The 12,661-nt window shown below is 47.7% G+C and overlaps 1 protein-coding gene across 1 annotated transcript in view; it reads right to left on the bottom strand.

Annotated features, from left to right (window-relative positions):
* Positions 1 to 8,504, bottom strand: part of LAMC1 (laminin subunit gamma 1) — a 67,487-nt gene extending 58,983 nt beyond the window's left edge. The window contains exon 1 of the mRNA XM_041420646.1: positions 7,983 to 8,504. Within this exon, the coding sequence (XP_041276580.1) occupies positions 7,983 to 8,373 (391 nt within the window). The 5' untranslated portion in view covers positions 8,374 to 8,504. The remainder of the gene's footprint in view (positions 1 to 7,982) is intronic.
* Between the last annotated feature and the right edge of the window lie 4,157 nt (positions 8,505 to 12,661).

Below are 12,661 nucleotides of genomic sequence, written 5' to 3'. Positions count from 1 at the left end.
CCAAGGGCTACAATGTTCAGCCAGCCACTGCCCACTTGAACACACATGTGATGAACAATCTCTGTTACCAAGCAGGTTTGAATATTTGATAGGTTTAAGAGGGGTTGGAATGGTTTTTTTAAGAGGTGATCTTTCCAGTACAGAGGGCTAAGAGCAATGGAAGGGTCAGATCTGCCTGCTTTCCACTTCAGGCCAGGTGCCACTCCTCAAGCCATTTAACCCTGGTTCTGCACCCTGACCTTCCCACAGGAGCATCCCAAGCCCCCGAGGATGAAAGAGCCATTTACCTTGTTCTCCTGTAAAACACAGGACCCACTACAAAGCCAAGTCAGATAAACAGTTCTCCAAGCACACCAAAGTCTGTAGCAGAAATGAGAACATTGCAGAAAGCTGAGCCAAGAACCCACAAACCCTGGGTCTTGTCAAGTTCTCAATATATCATCTCTACAAACATCTTAAAAGTCTTCCCCGTCCCCCACAAAAAACACCAAACCCCCAAATAACTGTACAAATAAGGCCTCAAGCTCCCTGGAAATCTACCTCCCATGTACAAGATGGTACTAGTTTACCTACCAAAGGAGGAAAAAAAAAGAAAAAAAAAAAGGTCCAATAATTATTTTTGGATAATATTCCTAAACGAGGAAAGTTTGAAATTCTCCATTGCTGAACACAGCTGTGTTGTGTCAGAACTGCAGGCATGATTACCACTGGAAACAGCTCTTTGATGACTATCACACTGGAATATCTAAAACAAGTAGAAGCATGGAAACAAAAAGTGCTTTGCCACCCAGTTTCAAACAGAATGCTGAAGACCACTGAATAACATATGAGGGGGGTGGTGGGAATTTGGGGTTTTTTTTTTGTGAAAGATCTCTCAAATAGGGCTGGGCTGGTAGAAAAAAAAGACAGAGGTTTTCTTTAAATTTAAATAAAATTACCTTGTTATTTCAGATCCTGTTACAGCTGACGAGTTTTCACCATTTTCCAAGCTTCCACATGAGAATAATTCCTAAAAATTATGTTTTACCTCAAAAGTACCTAAAAGCCCACCAAGGCTACCAGCAGCTTGCACCTTTGTTCTGGCAAGCTACAAAAAGCAGCTTCTCCTCTCAGTATTCCTGCTCCTGTTTGACAACTGCACATGCCTACTAGCAGCAGCTCTCTGATCTCATGGTTTATTAGCAGCTGTGGTGAAGCTCTCATCAATGCTGATGTGACAAGCAACATCACCAGCTCACTGCTAATAACCCAACCTTACTCGTGGAATGCTGTGGACAATGAGAGCAATTCCCAGTACACCCTTTGGAAATGGCTAAGAGAAAAATTATACTAATTTTACAAAGAGTTTCAAACACAGCTAGTGATGTCCTCAACACAAGCAGCCACATTCATCCCTGACTTAAAAGCTGCAAAGCTTGATTTGAGACACACAGGGTTATGCCACATCATATTCCTTTCTGTGTGGTGGGACAGCAGACCCAGCAAGATTTGTGCAGTTCATGATGAAACTATGAAACTCATGTTATTTTCTGATCAAAGCACACAGTGGTAGCCACCAATAAGCAAGATCCCATGGTTAAGAGATGTGCAATAGCAGGCTTGAATGGCTCCTGGCATGCCAGAGCTTCCTTGGGGGGCAGGGTGAGCTTCCAAAGGTTATTACAGACCAGAGACGGTGACTTTAGATGTCATGTTTAACATGCCAGATCCCAAATCCCAGTTAACCCATGGGGAGAACATGCAGCCAGAGGTTAAAATCACTCAGCATGGCCTCATCAGTGGCAGTGAGCATTGAATTAGGGCCCCAGGACACAAGCAGGAGGTCTTAGCCAGACAAAGGTGGTAAGCAAAACACAGCCCTTCTTATGGTGAACCCAAGATCCAAGTTTCCCATCCCATCCATCTACACTGGAAATTCTTTTCTCTAAGTATTGTTTGCAGAGCAATCCCGTTTTTCACCTCTGTGGGAAGCGGCAGTCTGGGATTTTCACTTGCAGACTCAGAGAGGCCACAAGAGCCTCCCAAAGCCTCAGGCTACAAGAGAAACGGTACCTAACAAGCCAGAAGCTTTTCAGCACACTAACAATTCTGAGCAGCAAACTTTTGAAGGTTTAAACCTACAAAAGAAACCGTGTGTGAAAACCTGCAACTATTTCTTCTACCAACTCAGGGGAAGCACCACAAATAGCAGCTGGTTTTGCAGCAAAATACCACACAGTTCCAGCTCTCTCCATCCCCCAAAGTAAGTGTTCTGCCAAGTATAGTATTCCCAAAGGCATCATGCAGTGGCATCAGCATCCCGAGACAGAGCAGGAGAAAAACCTGGGGAATTTGAAGTGTATGCAGGAAGTGATACCTTTATATAACTGCACTGAATAACTGCTGGCCACTAAAAGCCCCAATCTCATCAGTACTCGTGTTGAAACCTGCAAAATGTAAATCAAGCCTTTGCGAGACCAACTAAAATAGTGTCTCCCCGAGGGCTCCACAAATACCACGGCAAAGCCCAGGCTCCCGACACGCCCTGAACACCGGCCTTGGAGCTGGAAATATCCTCCCAACGCCTTAATTACCACTGAGTTTTTAAACTGCAGTTACACTAGGCAAAGCTTCACGTGCATACACCCTGCTTACTTGCACTTGGTTTTACCAAGGTGGTTCCCTAAAGAAAGCAGCAAACCACAGCCTCATAAAGTTTTAATGGGATAACTGGCAAACTGAGGGCATCACTGCACTGAATAAAACAGAGCAACTGCATCCCAGTGCTGAAAACTATCTACTTAAATCAAGTCATATTTTATAGCTCTCCATTCTGAAAAAAAACCCCACTGGTTTTCTGTACTCAAAAAAACCTCTGGTCTGCTAAAAACAACAGGCAAATCAAGCCAGGGCTGAGCACAAGAACTGGCAACTCGCCTGGGTTTCCTTGTAAATGCCTTCAAATGGCAGTCATGCCTCAAACCATGCTTTGCCGGCACAGTTATATATACTGAGCATCATCGCTCTCCTCAGAGCCAAATAAAGGACTGAGCGGGGAGGAAAGGGGGAGGTGAAGGAGATGGGCAATTCATTTCTTCAGCAACCAACTGCTTTCACAAGTTTTTCTTTACTTTATGTACACAAGACACCATCCAGCTTGGTGACATGAGTTTCCAGGCTAGTCTATAGTAAGGATTTCAGGAGCCAACATGTTTTTAACCAAGGCAACCAGCAATTTCATCTTTCTTCTTGAAAGGCAGCCTACCAGAGGGCTGCTTCCAGCACCCAATCAATCTCCTCTTCTGAAGCAATAACAGAAGAGGAAGGAATTGTTCTTTTCTGTCCTGATAGTCCTGAATTCATAGCTGAGGCCACCAGCATCATCAGTCAAACACATCTGGACACCATCTCAGCTGGGATGCAGTGGACAGTCACCTGCCCCAGGAACTGGAATCCCTGAGCTCACAGCTGATAAAAGCACGGCTGCTCTCAGTGGAGATGGAGTTACCCCACCAAGGAACAGCCACCAGCATGCTGAGGAGGCTTCCTCTTTATCTGAGGAACAAAACCCTGGGATAGTCACAAATCACAATAGCTGAAATCAAGCAGATCTGGCCAGAAAGTAAAAGTGGTGGGGAAAAATGAGAGGTGGCTCTAGCAGATCTGGTTGGGAAGGAAACACAAAGGCACACGTAGAAGTGGATTTAAAAAAGTGTAGAAACAACAGAAAGCACTTAGAAATTAGAGCTGCAGAAGGAAAGAGTGAGAATCTGCTCTGAAAAATGACACAACATCTGAAAAAACGTAAACCTTTGCCCTAGCAAGAGCACCCAGTACCAAAAATACTCCATGTACCTCCATGCTGTCTCTTTTCCCCTTCTTCCAGTGTTCAAGGGAGCATCTTCAACAACACAGCGTTGTTTCTGTGTGTCAGGGGTCTACAGCAATGCTGTGCTCCAGCGTATGCACACAAAGCACTGGGGAGATGCCAGAACTATCCCAGTGCTCCCAGGACAAGCAAACAGCACAGACAGTAAAAATAACGCGACACCCTGGCTTCAAAAACAAAGCAGACAACGCACTGTAAGGCCTTGGCTTCTATCTTCTATTTGAAAGCTGGCACCACTGCCTCAAAGTTCCTTTTTTTGGGAATATATGGGAACACAGTGGGAGAGCAGTAAGAAAAAAAAATACTGGCTGGGTCAAGTCTAAATAAGTAATAAATTCTGAGGAAATGGAAAATGGGGAAGCCAAGGGATACTTTCAAGAAATGCAGAAGAACGGACACAGCAATGCTTTCCCCTCCTCTCACTCACTAGCCTAATTATCCAGACACCACCCTACGAACAGGTTCAGCTCCCCCTTCTCCTGACTTACAGCTGCAAATGCATGTCTCCAGGCCTCTTACCTACCCTTACTTAGGGGGTCTTAATACCCTCTCATACAAAGAGCAATAGCCTTTGTAACTCCAGATGTTCCTGGTGCAAGGAGTGGTAATTACCCCAATTCCCTCTCCCCAGGGAGCATCCTATCTTCTGGACACAGATGTCATCTCCAAACACTCCCAGGATCTGAGCCTTTAACTCAGTAGTAGTGATCTTTGCTGTATTTTTCTGTATCAGACTTTGTGCTGGCACCTAGTCCCAAAACCAAAGGTTTTTAAACTTGTTTTGAACCACACATTGTAAGGAGATTCAAAGAAATCCACATTCACATGTTGGCAACAGACCTGCAGTTCATACTGACCTTTTGCAGGCCCCTCTGAAATGTTAATGCTGTTCTACACGGACTGAACATCGCTGGATGTTAATCAAGACATCTCAAACTGCCAAAAAACTCAGCACAGGGCAGCATGTACATGAAACCTAGAGTCAGTGCAGCTGGTCCTGACCAGGTGCAAAACAGCATTAACCATTCAGGACACCAAGCTTTCAGAAATGAAGGCAATTGCAGCATCAAATAAGGACATGGGTCTGAGCACAGAGCTTAATCCTCAAAGACCAGGCAGAACTAACTGCATGAAAGGGCTTTGTGCCCCAGAATGCCTTTATGTCCTATCGAGTGCATAAATACTTGCCAAGCTCTTTGCCTCTTTCTCTTAGTGATGTCAATAATTAAGTGTCCCACAGACCAGAGTGCCTGCAGGCACACAGAACCCAAAAGCAGCACCCAGCAGCTCACCCAAACAAAGATGGTTTTAAGACCTCACAAAAGCAGGGAAGAGCAATGCTGCAGAGAAGTTTGAGGCATTTCAGGCTAAAAAGGCACTGTCAGTACTCAACAGCTCTTCAACCTGCCTCAAACTCAGCAATGCAGAGACTCACACAGCACATGTGCAGAGAGATAAATGCTTTGCTGCTGTCATCTTAAAACCAACTTCATCACCACCAAGCCCACAACAAGCTTCTGATTCTTAAAAGGCTTTATACTAAAAATACCCCACCCAAAAACCCAACTAGGAAAAATCAGACCAAAAAACCCACTCAAATATATCAAAGTTGGTCAGGCAGCTTCTGCTTTAAAGTTGTACTCTACTCAAAAAACATGGCAAAGCAAATTCCCAAAGCTCCAAGAGCCCGCAAACAAACCTGGAACACAAATGCAAATGCTGCAGTGCTACAGTATTTTGAAGATGCAGATGTTTTCAGCAAAATGTGTGCACTTCTTCAAAGCCCAGGACACAGCACACTGCTGCCAGTACTGTTTTTCAAAGAACACCCATATACACATGAATACACAAAACCAAGGACTGCAGTGGTACAGATGGGTCTGTAAGTCTTGCCTTGATAATGAGAATTATGATGACTGTGATTAAGAAAGAAGTTGAAATCTTTGCTTTCCAGAATTTGAAAAAAAATTCCTAATGTGCAGAGAAAAGAAGATAAAGAGGGACTACTAGATATGCTTATGTGGTATATTTATGTTGAAGCTCCAAACACAAGGAAACACTTTAGGGCAGAGAGGCTTCTGGGGCACATGGATGTGCTCATCAGGTGACCCTGGTACAAGACTCAGTGCCATCAACTACATCTCACCAGTGCAGGTGCAAGCTCTCACAAGATCCAGCTCTCCAAGCCCTAACACCATTTTTCCCCTGAATCAGACTGTTATTGATACTAAACAATGCTCAACAGCTGCTCTTGATTAGAAGCTGTGAATGGCTGCAGTGGGGCTTTCTTTAATATTTACTTGATTTAATGACATGAGGATATAAGCTGTGGTTTCAACTTTCTCTCTGCTGGTTTGTCTTCCAGTTATTAAATGATTACTCTTCCTCGATGTCATGACAGTTTGAATAACTGAATGAACAGAAAAGAAAAGCTTGTCCACAAACTGAAGTGAAGGTTAAAATACTTTATCCCAAAGAAACCTCTGGAATTGACAACCAATCAGAAAATTCACCTTCTTTTTTTGACTGGCTGTTACAGTTCAGTAGCAATGCTGGCTGTTGATACACCTAACCTACCCAGCAATTAAAGGACAATGCTGTCCCGAGGGTAAGAGGATACAAAGCAGATGTGCCCTTGCACACGTGATTTCCCACAGTGCCTGCCACTTTTCAAACCAACATCTCCCACCTGCATCCAAAGCTTGTATTCTGGAGAACTCCATGATCCAACCCTGAGCTCGGCTGCATTGGGTTACCAGTTGGACTTGATCTTAGAGGTCTTTTCACAGAGTCATGGAATGGCTTGAGTTGGAAGGGACTTTAGGCTCATCTCACTCCACTCCCTGCCATGGCTGGGACACCTTGCACTAGACCATATTGCTCCAAGACCTGTCCAACCTGGCCTAAGATACTTCCAGGGATGGGGCATCCACAGCTTCTCTGTGCCAGTACCTCGCCAGCCTCACAGGGAACCATTTCTTTCTACTAGTTTTCCAACCTAAATGGCTCTGTGATCCCTGGTGCACGGGGTGGGACATGATCACTGCAACCTGCTCCACTCCAGCTGCCTCTGGCAGGGAGGCCTCTCCTCTCACAAACCAGCATCACCTCCAATGCAGACTGCATGGAGCTATCCCTGCAATATTCACTGGAGAATGCTGAAAATCAAGTTTACCAAGCACTGTTGAGCAGATGTGAGTAAGCTATCAGCTGAGGGGTGAAGAACCGGTGCAGGGCCAGACCCCGGTTGAGGACACCCCAACACAACCATGGGGTGCAGGCAGCATTCATTTTGACCTGGTGAACATGGCTGAGAAGCTGCAGAGCAGGGATTCAATGACACCCCCTGAACACCGGACCACCCAGGGCCTGGTTACTGGCACTCACCCAGGCAGGGCCTCAGCAATGCCCGGTGTGCAGGTGACCTTTCAGCACAGAATCACAGAACGGGGCAGGTTGGAAAGGACCACTGTGGGTTATCAGGTCCCACCTCAAGCAGGGTCATTCCAGAGCACATGGCACAGGATTGTGTCCTGACAGGTCTGGAATACCTCCAGGTGAGAGACTCCACAGCCTCTCTGGTCTCTGTTCCAGTGCTTGGTCACTGCACAGGAAAGAAGTTCTTCCTTGGGCATCCATTTCTGCCCACGGTCTCTTGTCCCATTGCTGGGCCCAGGGAGCAGGATGCTGTGTCCAGCCTCTGAGCCCTCCCTGCAGACAGGGACAGACAGGGCTCCTCTCAGCCATCTCCTCTCTAAGCTGAACACTCCCACCTCGTGAGAAGAGATGCTCGAGTCCCTCCATCACCTCCACCGCCTCTGCTAGACCTGCTCCAGGTCCTAAGGGAGCCCAGAGCTGTACATGGCATTCCAGATGTGCCTCACTAGGTCTGAAGACAGCGGCAGGATCAGCCCTGAAGAGCTGACTGTGCTGGTCCTAACACACCCGAGGACACCGCTGCGCACAGCACATGCTCGTGGGCACCTCGCTGTCCGCCAGGACTCCCAGCTCTCCTTCGCAGAGCTGCCCTCCAGCAGCTCATCCCCAGCCTGCGCTGCTGCCCAGGCTAACTGCTCCCTCGGTGCCCTCGCCCCGTGTCGCTCCCCGTCCTTACCCAGGTGCAGGGTGAGGTTGACGGCGGTGGGGTGCTGCACGCCGGCCAGCATGGTGCGGCTCTGCCACCAGGTCGCGTCGGCCGGACTGTTGTAGTCGGTGAGGAAGGCGGCGCCATGGCTCAGGTGCGGCTGGGCGGCGTCGCAGAGGTGGCAGGACTGGGTGACGCCGGTGACCCCGGTCTGCACGCAGTACTCCTCGGCCGGCGTCCCGCACGTGTGCGTGGCCAGCACCGTAGCGTTGAACGCCGCGTTCACGAACTCGGGCATGCAGCGCTGCGCCCGCCCGCTCCGCTCCTCCGCGCACTCGTCCATGGCAGCGCCGCAGCGCGCGGGCACCCACAGCCACAGCACCCACAGCCACAGCGCCCAGCGCTCGCCGCCGCCCCCCATGGCGGGGCTGCGGGAGCCGGCGGGGGCACGGAGGGGGCTCGCTCGCTCGCCGGGTGCCACCGCTCCGCGCCGGCCGCGGGCTGAGACGGGCGAGGCCCGGCGGGGCGAGGCGAGGCGAGGCGGGGCGGGCGCGGAGCAGGCCGGGAGCGGAGTCCCGCAGCGTAGCAGGGCTGGAGCTGCCCCCGCCTCGCGGAATGTGCCGGCTTAAAGCGGCGATGGCCGCTGTGGGCCCGCTCCCACAGCGCGGCGAGGCTTCTTGCCCTCGCCCTCATGCGGCGCGGAGTGAGTGACCACGGCAGAGCGCCGCGCCTGTCAGCGCCTCCGCACCGGCACACCCCGCAAAGCTGCGCCTTTTGCACAATCACAGAATCGCTCAGGTTGGAAAAAACCTCCAGGATCATCGAGTGCCACCTTTCACCGATCCCTGCCTTGTCAACCAGACCAGAGCCCTGAATGCCACTCCACTCCTTGGACACCTCCAGGGATGGGGACTTAGCAGCCCCTTCCACTGTCTAATCACCATTTCTATGAAGAAATTCTTCCTGATGTTCAACCCCAACCTCCCTCGCTCAGCTTAGGACCCTCGTCCTTATGTCTTCTCGTCCTGTCACTTCTTTACTGGGATAAGACCCCGACCCCCCCGGCTGTCCCCTCCTGTCAGGGAGTTGTGCAGAGCCAGAATTTCCCCCTGAGCCTCCTTTTCTCCAGGCTGAGCCCCTTTCCCAGCTCCCTCAGCTCCTGGTGCTCCAGCCCCTTCCCCAGCTCCGTTCCCTCCTTTGGACACGCTCCAGCCCCTCAATGTCCTTCCTGAACTGAGGGGCCCAAAGGTGGACACAGCTCTCAAGGTACCTCAGCAGTGTGGGTGTAGGGGAGGAATCACTTCCCTGCTTCTGCTGGTGTCACTGTTTCTGATTCCAGGTGCCACTGGCCTTCCTGCCCACCTAGGCACACACTGGCTCACGTTCAGCCAGCTGTCCACCACCACCAGGTCCTTTTTCCATTTAAATGTTAAAAGTTTCTTGAGAAATGCAAGAAAACTGGTTGTGGGTACCCAGCTAAGCTATGCCAAACCCGGATGGTTTGTGCCATCCAAGGACATGATCCTAAGCAGATCTGAGGGGATGCACCTCAGCTACTGTAGTTTTTAATGAACTTTTGGTTATTTCCCTACTATAATCCAGATCTCATCTCTCTGTTGCTTAAAGGCATCAGCTCTGCCAGACCTGGCCATAGACTGCATTACAGTTTTTTGCTATCCTAAGATCTCCCCACAATTCTTCAGGTTGAGGAATTGTGTAAAGATTGTGTACAATCCAGAAATCCTGCAAAGCCAAAATGTCTCTGCCCATGGCAGGAAGTTACACTTGATGAGCCTTAAAAGGTCTCTTCCAACCCAAGCCATTCTGTGAATCCATAAAACTGCTTTTACAGGAGAAAGTGCCTCCAGAAGCCTTCTCAGTAAACAGGAAACTACTCCTTGAGAAAAAATTGATAGGGGAGTCAAGGAAAGGCCTTGTAAACTTGGTTATATCCCGAGAAAGCCTGAATGCAGCCTGTGGCTGAAAGAACTGAAAAAATACAGTCTGTTCTGGGAAAAAATGCACATTGTTGTTTTAAAATAAACACGTGCATGCTACAGAAGTCCTTGCATTAAGAGCCTGAGCCGGACTGTTCACAAGGTCTGCACAGCAGACTGGTCAGCACGCCTGGAAATTATCCTGCTGCTGGGAGCTGTTTTTACTTGTGTGGCTGTTATTACACATCAGTGGGGTGATTCCTCTTTGTGCCTCCCCACAGAGGCGTGGTGGGAATGTCTGTGCTGAGGGCTCCCCCGGCACCCCCAGCACGGAGGCAGTGCAGCACGGAGTCACCGCCGCCTCGCTATTGTTCAGGCTGGGATGACACATCTCCAGTGGAAAGTTGGATTTCCGCTGCTTCCCCCACTTTTCCTCCCTTTCTGAAAACAAGCCGTCTGTTGTGAAAGCAGCGCTGAGCTGATGCCATCAGGGCAGGAGCTCTGAAAACAACGTGCTGATGGAGCTCCTCAGGTCCAGCAACAGCCTGGTGGTGCCTGCAGCTGAGAGGGCACGCAGCAGGACAGGCAGCAAGGAAGGCACATGGAACAAGCGTTAGGGAAGAAGGGAAGGATTAGGATAGAGGTGAGAAGGGGGCAGGGACTCCAAGCAGGATCAAAGGGTGTTGCCACAAATCCCTATCAGTGATGCAATGAGATCATCTGTCCATATGCAGAAGGTTCCCATAGATAATGGAAAAAACTCAGCTTCACACAACATTCTTGGGTTTAGAGATAATCAGTCTTAGTACCTAAACCAAATAACTTGCTTGGGTTTTTTAACTATTCACTTTCCAACATTTTAAAGTACCTATATACTTTATATACCTACAGTTTATTTAAAGTCCTCCCTGACATTTTAATAGTACTGATGGTAATAAATCCTGACAAAGACATATTTGCTGATATTTACTATTTGCTATCAAAATCCAGTTCATACTCTTAATGCAATTTGACCTTAAAACACTCCGAAAGATCAAGTGATGCAGTTATATTTCATTCAGTAAACCTACACTCACTTAATTGAAACCAGAATTAAACCTCATATCCCTGTGGAGACATGATTTGTGCTTTCCTTTTCCTTTTTTACCTACTGAAATTATCTATCAAAGCATTGTGACATATTCCCCTTAAAGCCATTTTCTTCCCAACACAGAAAAAAAAGCATCCTTGTGTAAAATAACTGCACCTTAAAAGCACAGAACCTAGAGAACTTCTGTGACTTTGCAGTGCTTACAGGGTGAATAATAACAAAAATACATTGGTAAATAAATTGCTACAGCTGGCAACACCCCTGATGCAGAGTGAGTCATCCTGTGTGGCAGAAGTGGCCTGGAAGGAAGTGACATCCTATTTCATAGGATCACAGTTAACCAGCTGTAAAACAAGAGTACTTGTGGATAAGGTTCATGACTGTGCTGGGCTCAGACACACATATTGACTGTAAGTTAATTGTTACTGTAAGTTAGCTGTCTAAATGGCTATGTTCTTCAGCTCTTTTTTGACATATACATATCAGGTTAAATGATTGAGAAAAAGTGGGGAGAGACTAAGAACAAAGAGAAGAATTGCAAAAAAGGAAAAGCAACATAAAAACCTGATAGGAAACAGCTTTTATAAAGGCAATTCCTACAGGAAATTCTGTCAGCTCTCAGAAGGCCAGAACTTCCAAGGCTGGCAGTCTCCCTCTTAGAATAGACCCTTTTAGGAAAAAAAAAAAAAGGCAGAAAAAGAAAAGCAGTGTTTTCTTTCCTTTTGATAAAAAAAAAAAAAAATTGCAACTATGTTGTGTGTGCCCACAAGCAAGTTGAAATAATTAATTAGGAGCACTGTTGGCCTCTGTCCTTCTACAGGAGCTCAAAAAAAGTGCTAGCACACCTATGCACCAAGATATTTGACCCATTTGGGGCTTAGGAGGTCCAGAATGCTTTTCACAAGAGTCACAGGGCAGCACTCATTTTAATTTTCACTCTTCCCGTACTGATTTAGCGTCAGCATTTGTTCAAGGACAACATGTGTGCATACAGGAAAGGAAAAAGCTAAGAAAAACCAGAAATTTCAGACTGTGAAAGCAGATATTGGGTGCTCCATGTCTGTCAATTATTAAAACAGGTAAAAGTAACGCCCACAGAGAAAAAAGCCCCTGCTTTTGCTAATAAAAGTAATTAGATAGTTTTAGGATTCCCCAATTAAAACTGTTGTACACCCCAACATTTCATTACCAGTAGGTGCCAGTTTACACTGAAAGCTGAAGGACAGAAAAGCCCCATGCTCACCATCAGCCTCACAGAGTTACCAGCCAGTGGAGGAGCCACCCAAGCAAGTTTAGGAAATGTCACTTGTCATAATCTGGCTGGTTTGGGCAATAGAAGAAGTTTCCAGCAGCTTCCTGCCCTGCTCTCTGTCATGCAGGGGGCTTCCTGCTGGCCCCAGCACTTTTCTTGGCAGACCAAATAAAAACAACAGTAATCACAGCAGACATCCACCCCCTGGTCACCAAACAGACAAAAAGACTTAAAAGAAAGCAAGTGAGTCAGCAGATCCCCCAAAGAGTTGGTGAGGATGACTCAAAACTCAGAAAGGCTGGGTGACAACTCAGTTGCTCTTAGAGGTGGATGCAAAAGAAACCCTCTGCAGTCTCCAGTCGTGCCCTGGGGACTAACACAGCACAAGATTGATGTCACAATGTACGAGATACACAATTTTATATTAAAG

Source organism: Onychostruthus taczanowskii, unplaced genomic scaffold, assembly GCF_017590055.1.
Source record: "Onychostruthus taczanowskii isolate IOZ18803 unplaced genomic scaffold, ASM1759005v1 scaffold65, whole genome shotgun sequence".
In the NCBI taxonomy this organism is placed as follows: Eukaryota; Metazoa; Chordata; class Aves; order Passeriformes; family Passeridae; genus Onychostruthus; species Onychostruthus taczanowskii.
The sequence above is the reverse complement of the archived record's forward strand: the minus strand, read 5'-3'. Positions and strand labels throughout refer to the sequence as shown.